This window comes from Limulus polyphemus, unplaced genomic scaffold (genome assembly GCF_000517525.1).
Source record: "Limulus polyphemus unplaced genomic scaffold, Limulus_polyphemus-2.1.2 Scaffold273, whole genome shotgun sequence".
Classification (NCBI taxonomy): domain Eukaryota; kingdom Metazoa; phylum Arthropoda; class Merostomata; order Xiphosura; family Limulidae; genus Limulus; species Limulus polyphemus.
In genome coordinates this window covers 311,046-332,927 of record NW_013665883.1, presented here as the reverse complement: position 1 = coordinate 332,927, position 21,882 = coordinate 311,046, and the positions used below count along the sequence as shown (strand labels likewise).

General features: G+C 32.0%; 1 protein-coding gene across 7 annotated transcripts in view; it reads right to left on the bottom strand.

The window, feature by feature from the left end:
- Positions 1 to 3,786: 3,786 nt before the first annotated feature.
- The window catches only part of LOC106456932 (protein FAM102A-like), a 44,926-nt gene continuing 26,830 nt past the window's right edge, over positions 3,787 to 21,882 (bottom strand). For 6 of the 7 annotated variants that reach the window (XM_022382730.1, XM_022382726.1, XM_022382731.1 and 3 more), the window contains exons 3-9: positions 21,509 to 21,629; positions 19,487 to 19,677; positions 14,716 to 14,867; positions 8,534 to 8,720; positions 6,963 to 7,041; positions 5,523 to 5,634; positions 3,787 to 4,584 (exon numbers count right to left, since the gene is read on the bottom strand). In XM_022382730.1, coding sequence (XP_022238438.1) covers positions 4,469 to 4,584; positions 5,523 to 5,634; positions 6,963 to 7,041; positions 8,534 to 8,720; positions 14,716 to 14,867; positions 19,487 to 19,677; positions 21,509 to 21,629 — 958 coding nt within the window. In that variant the 3' untranslated portion in view covers positions 3,787 to 4,468. The remainder of the gene's footprint in view (positions 4,585 to 5,522; positions 5,635 to 6,962; positions 7,042 to 8,533; positions 8,721 to 14,715; positions 14,868 to 19,486; positions 19,678 to 21,508; positions 21,630 to 21,882) is intronic. The other variant, XM_022382732.1, reaches the window with a different exon arrangement.

Below are 21,882 nucleotides of genomic sequence, written 5' to 3'. Positions count from 1 at the left end.
AAACACTTCATTCAGACAATTTTATACTGTTACCATCCCAGTCTCTAACACTGGTTCTTAGTGGGGAGGAAGGGTGGGAGAGTGTCAGTGGTGGTAAGTATTATTGGAAATACATTTTAAATTTAAGTAAGTGTTAACTTCCAAAACATACCTCCACTGACACTTGTACATAGAATCTCACATTGAGAAGGTGGAGGGGCCGGTGAGGGCATTATCCATACAGAAAGTGTCTGCATAGATCATGGGTGTACCAAGATAAGATTGGTACGAGAGTGGGGGAACTGTAATACATCCAGAACAAGTTTGCTCTTCCACCTGAACTTAGTTTCTGTATCACGGGTGGAATTGTACATGAGTGATCATCACTCTAGGCCAGCCCCAACCAGACAGCGGAAGTTCCACTACTCGGGGTTAGAATTAAGGGGTCTTGGTCCCTATGTCCCAGGTTGGTGGCTAGGGCAATTGGACCACAATGTTACACACACACATTATTGATTGAATCCCAACCTGTAGCCATAGTGATGCATTCCAAACCACCGGAATCTGGACGAGAAATTAAGCAACACTGAAGTGGACAAACCTTCTTCTACACATAAAGAAGCCCGAAAGGCAACACTGCAGGCTCAGAATGATGCGATCATGTATGCCGTACTCAACCAAAGGAACAGAATTCATCCTATTTGGGATTGTGAACATTCATCCTCACTCCCCAACTGAGTGTGTAAGAAGCATTCTACATGCCTCCTGAATTATAGAGAGGAGGTGGAACAACTGTGCTCATTCAAGGACCCAGGATGGGACCACTCTGCTTTTGGAATTAAGAGGACATAGTGGACCCCCTTCCATGAACAATGTACTGAAAAAATGTAGCTCAAAAAGAAGGGCCATGCACACCTCAATCAGATAGCCGAGCATGAAATCTGAACCGTTATTATGAGTAGGTTCCCACATAGGCTGGTGCTGCTCTTACCTACATCTGCAGGGGAGGGGGGTGCAAGGCACCTGGGCTCCCTATTGAAGGGGGCCCCAAATCCAAATCAAATGGGGTCCCACTTTGGTTCATTTCAATTGTCATTAATTAACTCTCTCAAAATGGGTTCTGTCAATTTGACCGACCATGTGACCTCTTTATACTCGTTTAAAGTCTTCATAGTTTTGATACAACTAACTTTTAATATATTTTAATAATATATCATCACAAAATTTGTCAGACTTTCAGTAAACATTATGAGTCTTTCACATACAAAAAAAATCATATTATTTAGTGAAGTATTTTTACTAAACTAAAAAGAGATTTGTTCGTGAATACGTCGAGTATTTATCATGCATGGTTTTATTTTTTTGCCTCTAATCTCTCTTGCACCTGGTTCCCCTGTACTCTAGGATCAGCCCTGTACATCTGGGAAAAAAACATCCAGGGAGCCGGGTAGGAGGGCACACAATTTTGCCCTCTTCCCTGAGAGTGGAATAACATTCTGGAGGAAAAGTCTCCATCCACCACCCCAATGACTGGTAGAAATAAAAATACTCACCCCTCTGGATAATCTAGTAGTAATAGTTAAGATAGCTAAATGGGGTAGACAAAAACCCTCAGATGAAGATACTGCCAGATCAGGCAAATAATGTGTGACAAAGATATTGGGGGAGGTCCACATACCAGTCTGCACAATGACCTCTAGCTGGCAATTTAACCAGGCTGCTAAGGACATAAAAAAAAAGAAATCTGATGAGATGTGACTCACAGAAGATACCTTGCCTTCAAAGAGAGCCCAGAATAAAAAGTGTTGTCTAGTATTTCTATAGGTATAAGTGCAGGCAACAAAACCTTCAAGACCCTCTCACTGAACATGACCGACATCAAAATCTGATTTGACATAAAGAGAAAGAGTGAGCAGATGAATCGGAAAAAAAAAAGATTTAACCCCTTTCCTGTCTGACAGAGTGTTGAGTAAGAAGAACTGATCTGAGGACATAGAGAGAATGAGGAAGTGGTCTGTGGACAAACAGCACAAATCACTCTGACCAGTGATGTATGTAGGTCAGCAGCCATGAAAAATAAACCTGCAGGTAAAGGAGATACATGGCATGTAAGAGTCAGATTACAAACAGGTGTAGAGAAAGAACATGTAACCTTAATCTACCTTGGAGGAATCTTGAATGGTCACTTGAGACCAATTACCCAAAATGATGTGAGGAATCTGGAGAATAATAAAATATGTAGTTGTGATAATCAAAGGTAGTCGATAAGGCCGCCGAAAACAATGGTGATTGTGGAAGATGCAAAAACCTCTGTGTTGATTATGATTGATTGGAACAGCATTTTGTGAGGTAAAGAAAGTTGTTTTGTTATAGCAAAGCAACTTTGGATCATCTGCCACGTCCACTCTAGGGCTTCAAACTCCGGACCTCAGCACTGTGAGTCCATAAACTTACCATAGTCCCACAGGGGGTTGAAAATCCAACAGACTAAAAGAAGGTACAGGAAAAAGCGAACTCAAAGTGTCTCCAGAATGTCGAGGATCACCATCCATTGCAGCATCAGAGCCCCCTGGAGGACCACCACAGATTAAATAATGAAAAAACATATTAACCTAAGGATCCCCTACAGAAGTTAAAATGTTGTCTATTGTAGTCACAAGTCTGATATGGAGTTTATTATGAAGAGTATCTCCCCCATATCCAGAGAATGTTGAACTTCTGAAAGTTATTGCACAGGACACTTAAAAGAACATTTTATACAAGTTACTTTTAAAACAAGCTCAATGAAGGTGTTTAGTAAAAATAAAGCATAATACAATAGCAGATACAGGCATGGGGGTTCCTGGAGTTTGAACTCAACCCTTTTCAATTTCAAGTGCCCTCAAAATGCAACAACTGTATTTCAATATCACAAATATATTATTGTTCCTATATGTGTGGTCTTTTACATACTGAACCCTGTCCTTCAAAAAATTCTGTATCTACACCTGATAACATTCATACCAAATTTTATTAAAAAAATGTTACTGAAAACTTTACTAAGTTTGTTTGTTTGGAATATTTGTACAAAGCTTCACCAAGGCTAATAGAATATAGCTGGCCATAATTTTAAATTCATGCACTAGAGAGAAGGCAGCTAATCAACAGCATTCACTGCTAATTCTTGTATGACCAAAGAAGGATTTGAACTGACTATCATTTATACAGCTCACCCAGGGACCAAAAGTATGTTGTGAACCATAAAAACTCATATTCACAGTCTATAAATGCTAACCACTACACTATGCCTAGCCCCTTTTACTGAACCAGTTAAAAATATGTACTTAAAATGTTTTCTAAGAATTACTACAGGATTTTATGTAAAAGTCATAGTCCCTTATAACTAGGAAGCAACATATCATGGCCGTATAGGAGGTAATAATCCTGCAATAAATCTTGTATACTAATAGCTAAAAACTATAGCGTTTTGTTAATTTTAAACAATACACTTTTTATCATTATTTAATGCTTCAATATTTCAAGTTTGCATCAAACAGTCACCAATATCAGAAAAATGTTACTGCAAAAATTAATGAATTATTTCTTTTAACAATTTCAGGAATCCTTCTTGTAATTTAAAATTTATATAAATGAGCCCAGAGAAACTTGTTTTAATTTTAAAGGGAATCATTCCTTGCCAATTTTCACAACATACCCCATGCAATCTAAGTTAATCTTGTTTCTTTGGGAATGCTAACTGTGAATTAAAATGCAATGTATGAAAAAAACAATTAAAATTCACCTGATACACACAAACAAAACACATGATCCAATAATTGAGAACCATTTTTATTTTAACTTAATGGCACTAGAGACATTCTCCATAAAAACTGAACAGAGAATGTTATTTGTCATTGTTCACATAAATCATGGTCCTTCCAAACAGATATGTATGAATCATTATATTCCTAGATAATGAAGATGTGCCTTTAATAAATTAACTTTCGTCTATCTGAGTATGTAAAAACCAAACAAAGATTATATATTTATGTTGTTTACAAACACATGGTTCTACATATTTCACGTAGTTTATTACACCTTTGATAGCAAAAATGTATAAACAACTTAGTTTTAACTTTATTGCTGCCTGATTGAATTTGTTTGTATTTCTTTCAGACAGTTCTTTATGATACAAACACATTACGAATTATATACATTATACAAATATATATATATATATATCTGCTTCTGTGAAGTTACCTCAGAAAGTCTAAATCCAAGCCTTCACTTGTACACATCTGTAACTCTCTGTATGATTTCTAGCTGTCGAGAAAAGAAATTTGATGTTCCTTATTTTGCCTTCAACTTCCTGGAACTAGATTAACTTATAAAACTTGATTTGGTTAAAGAAGGTCAACAATGAATCCCAGAAAGTGATGGGCTTATACAATGGTTTAACAATAAAAAATATCTAGCACCAAAAAGGTAAGATATCTAGCACAACAATGTGCTATCTAAGTTCAATCATAACCTTCTCCAGCTTAGATCTGTTAGACTGGGTCTTGCTGCTTTGGCTTCCTAAGGTTATTTTCCCATCCTTGCCAATGAATAACTGTAACCCACGATCTATTACAGTGAAAAAGATACAATAAAATAAATTTATGTATATAGTTAACAACTTAAAAAGTAAGTTGTTGTAAGACAAAGTTTAAAACAATACATATTCTATAAAATAGGAAACAGTAGGAAAATAACTTATATTATTAGTGATCTTTTGGAATAATGAAACAAATATAGGAGCATATGGGAAAAAGAAAAGAAAGTTCTATGATAAATACATAATGAAGTTAAGCATAAACTTAATGCTAGTTCCTGAATTACAAACTACAGAAATAACTACATGATTCACGATTTATAACTATGTGCAGAAGCAAGATCATATTGAGAACAAATATCTATATAATTCATAATCTACAACATGTTGAAACAAGACAAGAAAACCATACAACCCAAGTGCTTTCAAAAAAGTGCACTCTGAAGAAGAAGGGTCCACCTTTATAAAGTGCTAGGGTTATAGGTTTCATATCTTTGGTTAAATTTATTTCTTGAACCTACATGTTTTATGACATCATGAACATGATGAAAGAAGACACAGTCAAGAACAAATACAAACGTGAACTGTTAAAAACACTTAAGTTTTATAAAATGTTTTGTTTATGTGATTTATCAGTCTTTTTGAACCTACAGATTTTATCACCACAACTAAATATTTTGTAAGAGTTCGTGTATCTACATAGTTACAGGAACAAATATGATGTATTCTTAAAATATATTGAAATAATCCAATTATAATGGATTTCTCTAGTTGTTACCTTGTTTCAGCAGCAAGACTGAATTTAACAAATATATTTGGTGATAAATAAATGAATATCATGAAGGACATTCTTTGAAATATGCTTTTTTTAGTCAAGTATTTATTAACATTTCCCAAGATTTAAAGATAAAAATTATTTGTGGCTACATTATTTACTTTGCACAATCTCACTATCTAAAACATATATTACTTTCAGCAGGTTCTTCATTTTCATCAAAATTACTAGCTTCAAACAGCTCCTTGATTAGTTGGTCAGCATTAACTCTAGTAGAATCCATCCTGTTTTCTTCAGTGAGCTGTTTCTGAAACAGAATCCAAGATCTAAATGTAATAAAATATACACAAGCTGTTTCTCAAATTAAGATTGTTCTTGTAAATAAATTTAAACATTATGTCATACAGTGATAGTTATATTCTGTAAACTTTCCAATGTACAAGCACTTAATATATATATATTGAAAAAATTTTTTCACTAGAACATGTCAGAAAAGCTTAATAAAATATAAACCCATTTTACTGTATTATGAATTATACAAAATACAGACTGTTAGAGAATAAAATACCGGGTTAAAGTAATGAATATATGAGTATAAACACTAGCACAAAAATTGATCTGGCCAACATGAACTAGATTGCATAGATATAAACTCTAAAGCTGAAATTCAATTTAAATGTAACTAAGATTACCATAATAATACACAGCTATTTCACAACTTACACTGATAACATAAATATTTAATTTGGCAACATATGCTTAAAATGTAATGTTAATTTTAGATTAGAATCTAGTAGAAAACAAACACATAAATGAAGATTAGTGCATATCTTTTCATCTGTAAAACCTCACATTGAACTTGGGCATGTAAAATACAAAAGATTATGTAAATCTATATAAAACTCACAATTGTAGATACTAGAATGTAACGTGCAATAACTGGCTCTAACACAGTCCTAGATTTACACATGAATAAAGCAGTCTTGTCTTAGCCTACTTTAGTCAATTAAGTTTTTAAAATGTATATAATAATAATTATTTTATCACTTATAGATTTTTATCAAAATATAATACTTTTTCTTTATTTGTAGAAGATAATCATGACCTGAAACGAATAGTCTATACAAAACCCATAAGGTCAGATAGACATACTAAGGGGTATACAATTCTGTAGCCCTGAATGTCTAAAGGCTTCATCTATGCTTTAAGTTTCTTTGACTCATTTCTCTCTCTACATATATATATATGTACAGTCTCTAGTAGCCTGAAAGTTGTTTTTTTGTTTTTATTTTTCCTAGTTGTAAGCTTCTTAAACCTATTTATTTAAATATACTGGGTATACAGAGATTACATTAACAAAATTGTTTACTTGTGTTTCAAACACAGATGCCTTGATTCTCTGCCACAATGGCTATTGGAATTAATTACACTAAAAAAGGTGCATTGCAGTATTTATGGAATACGACAGACACACAAAACAGGCATAATGGCAACTCGACACATTCAGAAAAGTTAATACATTTGTTTACATAATTTCTGGATACCCTGTATATCACAAAAACAACTTATTCAGAATTTTGTTTGCAGTAAGACACCTATTTCATTATGCATTAATTTGACCTGATACTTGCATACCTTTCCTGTTGGCCTCTTTCTTTCTGTAAGCTTGAAAATTCCTGGGAGTCTTGCTTCATTCACACCCAAAATGACGTTTCTGAACATTTTTATTGTATAAATGAATTTTAAGAAAATTATTTAAAGAACACTAATATCTATATATTAAACAATTTTGATTTGTTAAAAAATTTTTAAGTAAGACTAACTAGGATACGACAGAACAGTTTTATGTTTATTAAAATTATTTATGATGAGCTATTCAATGCCTATGATAATAGTAACAGTACAGGAAAGTTGGTTTGTAAGCTATTAGATATAAAAATGGTGAAAATATAACAAAGTCTCTGTCAAAATATAATTGCTTGATAAAATAAATGTAAACTTTGTGATGATTTTAGTGAGAAGCACTAAATACCAACATGTAGAATAAAATATATATATTGCCAAATAATTTGAGGACAGTTGTACACTTTATGTTAGAGGGGGGAGGGGCATAAAACTTTGTTCATTTTTAAGTACCATTTACGCACACTTATCATCACCAGTGCTTATTAAGGTGAAAAATTTCAGCATTAAAACAATCACATTTTGAGTTAAGTTAGCTTAAGTACATATATGTATATTTAAAAACCAAATTAAAAATAATATTTGCATAGTGTATTGTTAGAATCCTGAATGCACATATTGCTTTACTTTTCGTAGGTTATCATATTTTGCTGATTAAATATAAAATGACCAGTGAGTTTTGCCTGTCAGTACTACAGTTAGAGACAGGCAATTTAATCAATTACCTATGATCAGCGATTACATTGATTAGTGTCATACAAACTAATCAATTAATGTCACATAAATCATCAAAATTAGTGTTTCCAATTATTACTGTTTTTAATTATTCCAACTGCCCAAGAACTCAATATATGGTCATTATGTTTGTTTGTTTTTAAGCACAAAGCTACATAATGAGCTCTCTGTACTCTGCCCACTGCTGGCATTATTGAAACCATTCTTTCATGTTATAAGTTGTTGTTTTTTTACTTCAAGTTTGTTAAAGTTTGGGCAAGTATATCTTTTGCTTTTTTTGGGGGGGGGGGGGGGCTCGTGATTCAAGGGTTTTAGATTTGATTCCCATTATAAATAAACTTTCTTCCAGCACCCACTAACAGCTCCTGGGCTACTGTTTTTTGTTGTTCATATGGGAGAATGTGTACCATAATCTGAGAAACACTGTACTAATCAATTAATTACCAATACCACAAACTGCTCAGCTCTAGTTACATTTAACTTTGATCCTGGTAAATGGGACAACTACCGAACAAGCTTGCTATTCTAGAGAACTTAAATGCTTAAGTGATATTTGAATCAGACCAAAGCTCTCTTCTATAGCATTACAAGACCATATTTGAACTACACTGTGGTTGAACTTGCTTGCCTATTTTATAAACATAATTTTTTTTTGGGGGGGGGGGGGGTAATATACTTAAGAATCAATATATTGAAACATATCTCATAAGAAAACAAACTTCCATAGTCAACTGTTAAAAAATGTACATCATTGATAACTATAACATCACTATCCAAAATCACTGCACCTAGAATGTCCAAACTCTGAGCTTCCATGTCTAGAGTGGGAATGAAAACTATGGTACACTGATGCAGGTGACAGCTGACTTGAATAGCTGGAGTTGCAGGAGTGCCAAAACTCAGATTCTGCTTGAGATACAAGTTTTCCTTCCTTCTCCTCATCAATTTCATTTCCAATTGAAGTTGTATCCCCACCTAAAGACATTAAATTTTAAAATATTTTTAACAGAGTGAAAAATAACCATAAAAAAGTTTTAAGATTTTTAATTTCTAGAGAAATACACTTGTCAAAATACACTTATCTTACTGGCTGCAAATTTTAGATGTTAGAAATATACGGTACTCTTAAAAAGAATATTCCTTTGCCAAATAACAACTTACCTTGTTTTCATGAAACCATCATAAGAACAGTTTATAAACCTCTCACCTAAAGTTAAACTATTACAAAAGATAATACAAACAAATTAACTAATGAACTCACCAGATTCATATTTTATAGTTAATCATGCAAATTAAAAAAGTCCTCACTGTTGTTATTTCCACATTAAAGATAGATTATTTTAAGTTTTCTTTCCCTGGTCAATTTAGTTAAGCCTTCTTTTGTCTAAACAATCATAATTAAAACTTAGAAAAAAATGTTAAAAAGTGGCTAAAAGATTAAAAAAAAGAAGAAAAATGACATACAAATATGGTTATGCCATGAACATGTCTGAAAATATATAACAATTACCAAAAGAGTTGTTTGTTTAAGAGAAAGGAGATTATCTGGTCAATGGTTCAGCCACATGATGTTTTTGTTTGTTTGTTACGGATTTTGTGCAAAGCTACACGAGGGCTATCTGTGCTAGCCGTTCCTAATTTAGCAGTGCAAGACCTGAGGGAAGGCAGCACCCACCGCCAACTCTTGGGCTACTCTTTTACCAACAAATAGTGGGATTGACCATCACATTATAACGCCCCCATGGCTGAAAGGGCGAGCATGTTTGGTGTGACGGTGATTCGAACCCGCAACCCACATTGCCCTAACCACCTGGGCCACCACATGATACTAATTTGTCCCAGAAAACCTCTACTTGGACAAATGAATATTGTATGGCTGAATATTTGACCATATAATTTTTGTTTCCTGACAGCAATTTTAATCATTTCATTATACTTTTAAAATATCTAAACAATAAACAATGAGTTTCTTGTTACCAAACTTTTCATTCATGAAAATGTTGATGGAAATTTTAAATAATTCCTCTCAATCTCATGATTCAACAAAATAAGCAAATTTATTTCTCAACACACAACTATGATATAATATTGTGTGGATAACTAGATTTAAGATCTTAATGCACATAATTTTTTTCTAAAACAGCACTTTAACACTACACGTCTTTAGCTAGTTGTGGATATAACCATAAATGTTTCGTTTAAATGTACAAGGTGTTCATCTACGAGTTTTGATCAAAGCAACACCCATCACAGGTCTGAGTGGATTTCTTGTAGATTATAGCCCAGCATAAGAATTAAAGAGATTAGTAAAACTAGATGTACTTCTGCAGAGTCCCCTAAAGTGTTCTGTTTCAAGAGTAAATAAAACCAAAATTATTAGTAACATATATTTTTATTACTTGCTTTTGAAGTTCATATGTCATGCTGTGTAGTAGCCTACAGAATGCATAATTCTTCTAATATTTCATGGCATGCACATGTTTTGTTGACATCATGACAGTACAAATTGTAACATAAGCATCCCTTATGTGATGTCATTTAAGAGTCTATTGACTGACAGACAGTCAGCACATCACTGTATATTGGTGCAAGTGGTTAAAACAGGTAACCCTTCCAATCAACATTTGGCCCTCTTTTGAGGAAATAATAATTAGTGTCATGAGTATTATTAGAATAAATTATATCGGATAATCATGTTTGTGTGTGTTATTAACGTATTTAGCCACACCTTAGAACAATACACATCTACTCTTTTGAATAACTCTCACAAATGTGTCAGGATTTTCAGTTTTATTCACCATCTGTTAACATATTCTTAAATATTAAGGTAAGTTTAAGTAGTCAGTCTTTACTTCATACTTTTTTCTATACTAATTTGATTAGTTTACTTTCTCCAACAGAGAAAAAAAAGAAACAACAACATTTCCCATAACTTTATCATTTTGTGCAGAACATTTATAAACTACAGACTACTTTAATGCAACTTAAAATGTGCTTTCCTTGTAAACAATCTTTTTACTGTCCCTTATTGTAAATAATTTATTATGTTCTTGTTCCATATTAAGTTTGTGAAATGCTTTTATCAAAACTCAAGGGACTATTCTTATGCTAAAATATTAAAACAGTACAAGTTTTAAAGGGCAAATGAATTTTTTATTAAAAAATATGCAAAAAAAAATCCTGCAATGTCTTTAAATCTAGTTACAAAATTAATGAAAACACTTAACTAATATTTTTTTTTATTAATACAACTGTTATATGAAGCAATTTTTAGTATTGCCTGCAATTTCTTGAATTAGTTATAAGTGTAAAAATATTGTAATGGAAAAAAATTTCACTAATAATTGCAAAAGAGGATTTTTTCAAAAACAAATGTATTTCTTCCAGGAAATAGGTTTGGTAGGTTGATTGTTTGTTTATTTTACAGCAAATCCACACTGGACTATCTTCTGTGTCCACCACTGGGAATTGAATCCAGGGTTTTAGCATCAAAAGTCTGTAAACTTACTGCTGACCCATTAGGGAACCATTTGATCAGTATCTCCAGTTAATCCAGATCCTCAATTTAGAGCAGATAATTCATTCAACTCTGTGATAAACCACAAACAATACCAGTACTATGGATGTAGCTCTATTTCCCTTGAGGATTAAAATGAACCATAAGAAGGTGCATTTGATCCACATAAATGGTCACAAATTTTAGAATAAAATGTTGTCACTCTGACAGATCAAGGGTCCAGTTCATTTTGTAAAAATGCACCCCACATCATTACTCCGCCTCCAAAAGCTTGCACAGTAGAAACACATGAGGGTTCCAAAACTTCATTAGGCTGTCATCAAACTATAACTCTCTCATCTATAATATACAGCTGGTACAAAAATTTATCTGACCACATGACACAATTCCAATTGACAATGGTCCAATCTTGTTAGTCATGGCAAGAATGTAAGGGCAACTTTTTGTTACCAGTGTTCTTGTTTAAGTAGGTAATTCTGGTCCAAGATTAAATCACCTGTGAATTGTTGTATCATTGAATGTTAACTGGTCTTAATAGCCTTGCTAACAGTTGTCTTTATCTGTTTAAAAGCATTTTCTTTTATTCACATATATCCCCTACTTGCAGAATTTTATAGATTTCTTCCATACCATATAGACTCATAAGATATTCACCTTCGATTTGTTAGTAAGTTCAACTGTTTTTTGCCATCAAAGTTACAGCTAATCAGGCTCCAAAAATAATGAATCTTTTTGAGTTAACCAAATTCCCAACCATTCCCTTCTTACAAGGATGTGAATTGGAGAAACAAAATGTGAAGGAACTTTTGAATACTGCAAGCACTAAGAGTGAACCATGTACCACACAATACATATCATCACGGTGCAAGTTACTGCATGTCAATATTTAAAGTGGCTATAAGCATGTTGTATCATCTGCTCTTGAGGATATTGTAGACGTTTTGCTAATTCAGGAATTTGCCAAACATTGGACCAGACCCCCCCTAATTTAACAAATTTGCATTAATCACAGGACCAACAACTTTTCAATATAAATGCACTGATTTGTGCAAATCCACAAATTTTTCACCCTGATCTTAAATGAAGACTTGAGGTACACAAAAATCTGGTTATGCAAAAATCAATGGGGCATGATTTGTTGCTTTTTTATTTACTGAATAGTGAGTGTCCAAAAAGTAAATTTGATAGCTTCACTAGTGACTCAGAAAAATAAAAACTATATTAACAATTGCTTGTCAAGAGTAGTTTACTATCTAATGCTCACATTCCATGACTTTATATTTTTTTGGTCTGTTCACAAAAATTAACAAATTCCAAGATATCCAGGATTGATCTTTTTAAGTGTACTGAGGTACTTTCCACAATTTCCAGACTTTGCAAGAATTGAAACTAGCATTTCAAAATATCTAATGATGAAATGTAACTTTGTAAATAGAAAGTTAAAACTGAAATTTTTTTAATCAGGTCAACTCTCTTTTGACAGGTTTGGTTGATATAACTTATAAATGCACCCTAAGTTGACTTTTTAGAGTTTCCATGCTTTAACTTTTAGTATGTTTTGTGTATCTTCACGAAATTTAGCAAGCTTTCAGTAAGCGTTGAGTCATTTGTAGACAAAAAAATTAGAATTCTGAATGAAGTATTTTCGCCAAAAATTTCTTTGTGAATACATGTTGTCAGTGTTGATTGCTCTGAGAGCAAAGTGATTTTCATGTTAAGATAAAAAATACTTTTCTTCCTCTGAAAATTCTTAAATTTCATTTGCATAATCTAGAAAACCTCCTAAATAAATTTCCAACGTTTTTTACCGTAAAATTTACTATTTCATCTGTTACTTTCTCTACCCTAACTCTATACAAGATTGGTCAATTTGACTGACCTCGTAACCACCATAAAAAAGTATAAAGTAAATCTAAATTACTCTTTTTACTTTCAAGGATAACTTCAAATTGTAACATGAAACTACATTTGTTTATCCTAAGTAGCATTAAACCTGAAACAGTATACATGTTTATACTTAAATTATATTGTTTTATTGCCCTTTGAACCATGTCTACATTAATATTCCTGTCATAAAATTTATAACACAGTTGGCGAACATGGAGCTCATGTTACCTTATTGAATTGCATAATGCACAGGCTACTCGCGATCGTACCTTGTGAAAATTTTGTATTATTATTATTATTCATTTTACCCAATGTATCCCTATCTAACCAAAAAAAGCTTCTAAACTTTTACATTTTAGTTATTTTTATAATAATAAATAAAGATTACACACGAAAAACAAGAAATACAGTACTTAACTGGGTCTTCTTTTTTTTGCTGTCAACTGTTGATGAAACTTAACCCTACTTTTTTATAATAATGGTACTACTGCACTAAATAATTTGTATTTAATTAAATAATGTACCAAAGAACAGAATAATAATACACAAAAAAGCAGACAATATCCTATAATTATCACAATTCTTCTGGCTTTCTAACTATGCAACAAGGGCCATTAAAAATTCAGCTAAGCTAGTCTAAGTGTTTCCCACAGGAATAAAGTTTGAACTGGAAGTGAAATAGACAATTCTCTGTACAGAAAACAATGTAATATAATATGTCATTTGATATAGATTAAAAGTGGCTTTTTATTGCTTATAAATAATATATAATTAAATATCAGAGAGAACTACTGGCAACTTCTAAAAAAGATGATGTTAGAGGTGGGCGTGGCAAGAGGGGGTCTGATTTCTATTTTATGGCTTTGTAACCAAATAAGATTGAAGGCTATAAATATTGTGATTTGCCTGAGCAATGACAACATTATAACGAGTAATTTATGCTAAATTTCATACTTCTCGAACAGGTGGTAAGTAAATTAGAGAAGAGGGGATACCTAAAGAGCAAATGTCACAATTCTCACACTAAGAGAAATTGAGTTTTTTTTTCAAATATTGCCTTATAAAATTAAGAACTTAAACTTATATAATATTGAACTTTGGAGTATTAGTTATGTTTTTATGTTAAGTTTATTCATATACCATGATAAGAAAATAGTTTAAATTTTGAATGTAATTCACTAAAACCTCATTAAATGTGCACAAAAGGATGCCCATTGTGAAAGGGTTAACTGTATTCCTTTAAAAGTATTCAAGAATATTTAATCAGCTACTTCAGTCATTGTGATACCCTCTTGCAAACTAATGAGTAGTAAAGAGTTAAAAAAAATACTTGTTTCACAATTCTTCAGTCACTATGATGTTCAAAGTTTACATCTTGCTGCATAACCATCTTTACAATTGTACAAAAAATTTTTTTATCATTTCAAAATTTCATAAAACAAGTTAATTACTAAACACAATACATTATCCATTAATATTCTTAATGTCCAGATGAATTCCTTATTGTTTAGTGGCTGAATTTATTAAATAACAGTGAAACTATATGATTTAATAAAAACAACTAACCTGATGAATGAGCATCGGTTTTTATTTTTCTGGGAAGACTATCAAAATTATTAATAGTTAAATTGCTTCCAGAAAAGTCTTCTTTCTGTCTTTCTGGTAGTAACTGTTCTTTTGACTGTTCCCTTGAAACCATTGTGGGTCTCATGGAAGGTCTGTAATAACATTATATTGATAAGCCTTTATTCCTGCTTCAGTAATTAAAAGTAGTTTTACGAGGCCCATAAGCCTGTTAGTTAGTAACTGCTCCAGAAATTATTGCCCTATTTCTATCACCTAAAAGATGCACCTGAATAAGCTGGAGTGTTTTAATATTGATATTATAATTATAATAAGAATCAGTAGATAACAAAGCTTAGAAGATTCAGTTAACACACGAAAAAAGAAATTTCAAAAATACAATTCCACTTTTAAATGTAGGGTATAGATTCACCTTTTTAATATTATTCATTGTGAAGAAAGATGCCAATGTTTAATGTGGCTTTCACCTCTGTCCTACTCTCATCAAAATCTTGACTATTCATTTCTCAATCATGCTATTAAATTTTCTAATAATTCTAAATTAAGAGACTCAAGGTAAATAATATTAGATTAAACATTAAAAGATTTAACAGAAAGGGATAAACTAAAAGAAATATTTATCAGAAGTATCTAACACATATTCTGTTTCAGTATTTTGCTATTACATGAAAAACATCTAAAAATAAAAGTAATTACAATGTCTAAAAAATTGAATTAAATGTAAGAACATTAAGACAGAACAAAACAACGTACATCCATGACAGGCTTAAAGAATATATTAAATAGACTGAAGAATCAAAAAATGGAGAATCAGTCAAGAGTACAACAAAGCATAATGAAGTACAGATTAAACCAGTTTAACAGACAGTTTTCTCCTTATTCTGAGAAATCTCTAAACACTCAACTCAATGTCAAAATTTAGTCATACTTTATTAATACTATAATAAGTTAGTGGCTAAAAGCCTTGTACACAACTAGTAAGTGAAATCATTGCCTCACTAACACAGAGCAGAAACTGACAAATCACTTTGGGCCCAAAAACACATACAAAATGTTCCAAGATATTTATATTCTTGTCATTATTTCCACATTCTCAACTTCTTTCATTTCATTCATGAAGTACTGAATAGATGAATAGTGTGGAAGACAGTTGAAAGAAATAATAATGACCTGTGTTTCATTTTACAGCTTCTTTAGGGGTGTACACAAAAACTCAGAATACAACATAAGATGCAAGATTTAGAGCTCTTTAATTATATAAACTGACATAACAACAATATCATGAAGTTAGATATGCATGTCTTGTCCCTCACACACACACACCTAATTAAAAGTTTGATGTTCTAAAGCTAAAGAGCTTTAATAACAACCCTTTCATATTCTGTTGTGCTTGATCTAGTGCATATACCTCTGAAGAAGCTATAAAGCCAAACACATATTAAAAAATGATTTTCTTTGGAGTTCTAAGGCCATTATTATTTCTTTTGTCTTACACCTATGTTTCACTGTAAACATCTGTAATGTCAAGACACAATTGGATAACACTATTTTGTTTTTAGTTATTTATACACAATGAACTTGTTAAGTCATCACTGCAGAACCAGTTAATAATATCAAATTCTGCATTTTACATTCATTTTTGGCTTAATTTATAACTTTTGGCTCAAAATTAGAACCCCAAAGATCGATCAATTTGCTACCATCCATGGCAAAATTATTCAATGTTTTTGTGCATTAAAACAGTTATCATATTTAATCCTCTCATTGCCGTGGATATAATTATGTCCCTTCTAGTACACTGGCACAGTTACATATATATAGGACACACTACATAACCTTTATTTTAGCCTTGAAAAGTGTGATATTATGTAAATAATCTGTTAAATAGATATGGAATAGAATATTAATGTTCCCCTTACCTGTAAATGTACTTCAGATAAATTCTCACCTCCTCATAGAACTAAATAGCTATTACCTCACACCACTGTCAAAAATATTTTTGTGTATGTGACAAGCCTTGACTGAAATTCCCACCCCTACACATATCAATATGTATTGCTCTAGTCTATGATTCAATTAGCATTAGACTGTAGCCCTCCACCAAAAGGAGGGTGTCACATCCTTCATGTGCAGTGGACCCCTAGAACACCTTCTGTATTAAGAAAGGCTCATTCTTGAAAGGTAAAATAAACACAATGGAAGACAGACAGGAGTTTCTGTGAAGAGGTTAGTAGCATTTCTAAAGTTAACATTTTCTATTCCTGAAAATTTATTTCAGATAGATACTCACCTATCCACAGATTTTACAACTAGAATACCACATTGATAAGGGACTGGTGTATATAGAGAAATTCAAAGACGAGCTTCTTCTGAATGATATAGTGTCAGAAAGGGAAAACTCATAGTGTGTGTGTGTAACCTGTTTAGGAGGGGGACCACATCCATCTCATGCAGAGAATATTCTTTGCCCAATGGAGTTGATAGAGCAAAAGCTACAGTCAAAAGAACCTCCTATGTAGTACTAAAATGTCACATAGGTGGGCAGAATGTAGAATGCTCAACCAGCCTATATATCTTAGGAGCTTAACAGAGCACGTATGTGTAGTGTGACTAGAGAAACGAGTCAAGCCATATAGTACTAGAGAAATAATTACCAGTAGAAACAGGTGAAGGGAGGAATCATTCCAGATCTGCATCCTGAGGAGAATGCAAGGCTCATCTGGGTAGCTTTAACCACCAGGAATGATCTCTTGGTGTAGGGATAGGTAAACACTCCATCCATAGTTCCAACTGAGGAGTATGTCTACTTGGTGTCACACAAGTGGGATTACACTAATCCAAAGTGTAACTCTCCATATCAACCTATCCAGTGGTTTGGGACTGGGGAAGCAAGGATTCTCCCTTTACTCTACTAGAAAATAATGGGAGAATGCCAGAGAGGTGCTTGAACCAAACAGAAATTATCACATCTGATTAAAGTCCCACACTGATAAACTATGCAATGAGTTACAGTGAATAAAGAGAGCAGGTGCTAGACAGATGTGGGTGCAGGATAACACCTTGTGTTGTAAAAGTTTTTTTGTGTGTATGTGTGTGTTCCTAAAGTACAGCCTGGAAGGTAAAATATGTGCCCTGTCAAAGCAGTCTTTTAAAAAGTTGGAACTGAGAAGAGGTAGATGGGCTTAACACTGTCTTTTACCCCTTACTCAGTGCAGATTTTGGGAGAAAGAGAAGTAATTACTTTACTTACTACTTGTTACAAACTGAGATCATAATCATCTGTGAAACATATTAGGTAATTATCTCTAAAACAAATTATGATGACATAACAAGTAATAAGCAAGATACAAATGAATAAAAACCCTATAACCCGATCACCTTTGTAAGGTGGACCTTTCGTAAGCGCTCGGGTTATAGAGTTTTTATTCATTTCTATCAGGACTTTTTGAACATACGTGTTTTTCTAACATCATGTAAGCAAGATACTAGTAATTATACAACACCATACATATTTATATATGTATCTAAAAAATAAACTTGGAACTTAGAGAGTTGTTTATCTATAAACATTGGAGTGAAAGATTTAAAATTCCTTAACATGTAGCACCTGTTATTGTGAAATAATAGTTTCAATGTTTATCAACATTAAACTTCTCACAAGTTTCACACTGAGACGATAATAAAAAATTAATATTTTTTAAAGAATTATTTCATATTCTACAATTGAAACAGTCACATGTTTTTTGGCTTTACACTCTTTCTCTCATCTTCAGTACATGGACAAAGACACGAAAGAGGCTAAAGTAGTTACTAAAGAAATAAAAACTGACATTATATAAAAAAATTTAAACACTTTTAAATATAAACATTAATGAGTTCCTGACTAAAAAACCATGTATATTAACTTTTATATTCTAACCTTCTATTTTAAGAATTAAACACTGATTTTTATAATTGAATTTCTTTTCTTACGTTCAAGTTTTGAACTTGTAACTTTCCACAGACTTTTGGATAAATAATTCAAGCATTACTGATTCTTATTATTTATATTTTTTTCTTTGGCCCACAGACCACCTACACAAGTTTACTGGTAGTTATTAAGTGTCAGTTATTGGGATATAAATACAAATTTAAAATAATAATGACCAATGCTGAAATTAAAAGGGAAGGGAAAACATAATTTACTGCTAGCTTTACATTATTCAGTGTCAATTATTAGAAAATACATTTGCACAGATCCCCCCAAAATATATTATTAATATTCACATGGGATTAAACTCTTGGTGTCAGTAAACTGAGACACAGCAAATGATGATAGCATAATTCTCACCATTTCATGAGCCAAATCCAGCCTTTTCATCCAGAATACAAAATTTTCCCAAAATGTAGTTATTTTTCAGCATTTGAAGTAACATCTTGAAATTCAAGCATTTTCAACATTTTCAAGTAAGTGTGGGAACTTGATACTTAAACTCCTAATTTCACATTTATACTTATGCAGCTGAGGTTTATGAAAATATTAACTTTGCAAGTTTTAGACACAAAGACATGGATTTCCTGAGTGCAGAACTTATGAAGAGCACTTAAAATGAATATGTTTAAATATTAAGGCATGGTTCTCATGGAAACAGAACTTACAATCTACACTAATAAATGTACGTTAACATCAGAAACCTGATTTTTTTTATAGCTGAGATCTTTTAACAACAAAAATTACAAAGAAAAATTACACTAAATTTTTGCCATAACTTACGCTTTAAAGCAAGGATCTCCTGAAAGTAAGGTCATCTGTAGGGTCACCTGCAATATAGAATTGTCTTGACGATGCTTTGCACCATAACCTTCAAGCAGACACCTCCGAATGTGCACACCAGCTCCAGCAGATTCAGCCAAGTTGAGGTCAACAAAGCCCAATTTTAGGAAGGACCTGCCTCCCTTTACCTCCTTGTAAACAAAAAGGGTTAAATTGACTAATTAACTAAAACTGGCATTGATCTCCAAGAAATCACCTGACAAAATGTTCCCAATATTTAAATGAAAAAATGCATTATATTTTAGCTAGTACATTACTGAACACTGCAAATTTTGTTAAAAATTAGTAATTCTTCTTATTAACATTTAACATTAAGATGAAGAGCAAAAGAAATGACTCAAATGATAAAAGTGCAATTAATACAACATTTATATGTAAATATTTAAAAAAGAAACTGAATAAAATAATTTATTTACATATTTATTTCTCTTAGTCTAGTAGCAAGTAACACAATCTTCAAACTGTTTAAAATGCAAAAAACATTCAGGAAGAAAATATATCACATCAAAAGTTTATGAACAGGACATGAATTTTCAAACACATTCATAAATGACACTTGTTTTTGGAAGCTGGTGTAAAGTTACAACATAAAAGATAACAACAAAAAGAAACTATTTTAATAAAACCTACTTTACTATTATACAGCTATTACATGTAAATTAAGATACTTCATACCCCCCATGTAACAAATGCCATAAGTCAGCCAGACAACTCTTTTTACTTAAACAACATTCAATTGTAGAACATGTAACTCTTCAGCTTCACTACTTAATGACTTGTTTTAAAATAAATCTTGTTGAAACCACCAATTTTAAATACTGATACATTTTGCTCTGTAAAATTTCAGTACCTGTAGTTACTTTCTAGAAAACATTTCAGTAGATGTAGTTACTTTCTAGAATACATTTCAGTAGATGTAGTTACTTTCTAGAATACATTTCAGTACATGTAGTTTTTTCTAGAATACATTTCAGTACATGTAATTATTTTTTAGAATACATTTCAGTACCTGTAGTTACTTTCTAGAATATGTTTCTGTAGATGTAGTTACATTCTAGAATACACTTCAGTACATGTAGTTTTTTCTAGAATACATTTCAGTAGATGTAATTATTTTTTAGAATACATTTCACTACATGTAGTTACTTTCTAGAATACATTTCAGTAGATGTAATTATTTTTTAGAATACATTTCAGTACATGTAGTTACTTTCTTGAATACATTTTAGATACATATAGTTATTTTCTAAAATACATTTGAATACATGTAGCTACTTTTCAGAAAACTTTCTAATATACTCTTTCATCCAAGTTTCCAACAAACATTGTTAGTGAAAGGAAATATGTTACAAATGGCATGTCAACACTTAACTCCAATACGCATATATTTTATTTTATCACAACCAAACACATATTATTGACCAAAGAGGTTAGCAACCATACCAGACAAAGAGATCAAAATGTATGGGAGATTCAGAAACAGAAATAAAGAAACCTGATAACATGAACTGCACTTGCACAACTATCAAATAACACCAAACCCAAAGCAATTTACTGACAATCTGAAACACAACCCCAGCAAAGGCTTAACAAACAAAAAAATTATTTTCAATTTTCCCTCAACATAAAAATAAAAAGGTTAATAAAAAGCTTTACAGTATCAGTGTTAAACATGTACCACAAGTTGGTACCCAATCTTCTGCAATTAGTTACACAAATTGCATTTTTAACATACAATAACATTAACATAATTTATTTTTATAATATTACAATATGCACCAAAGTATACACAGCACATACATATATCACATAAATGGCAGGACACAAGTTGTTCTGATATACCACAATTGTAACATGACTACAACTACATCTTAAAATAATATTAAGAAAAATAAAATACATGAATGCATATAAATAAAGAAAATGAGCACTTTAAAAATAAAAAAAAGAGAAGCAGATTACCATTCTAACCGATATTCTACACATACAAGGGTCTAATATGCCAGTCACAGCATTGGCACTCATTTTACAGCAGAACCTACATCGAGTACCCCATTTCACATGGTGATCTTTCACCTGTTCCCTGAAAAAAAAAGAAAGAGATCAGATGTTAACAAGAAAGTCCAATATCTGTTAATAAATACAGATTTTCTTTGCTTCACACTCAAGGAAAAGCAGGAATATACAATTTCTGTTACTCAAAAACAACAAAAAAAAGGTACAAAAGATCAAATTTGGAAAGGACTACTGTAAATTATCAAATACTCTGTTTTTTACTCTGTAATTTATTATCATTTTTCAAATTTCAAAATTCAACTTTAGTGTTTGTTTTCCAT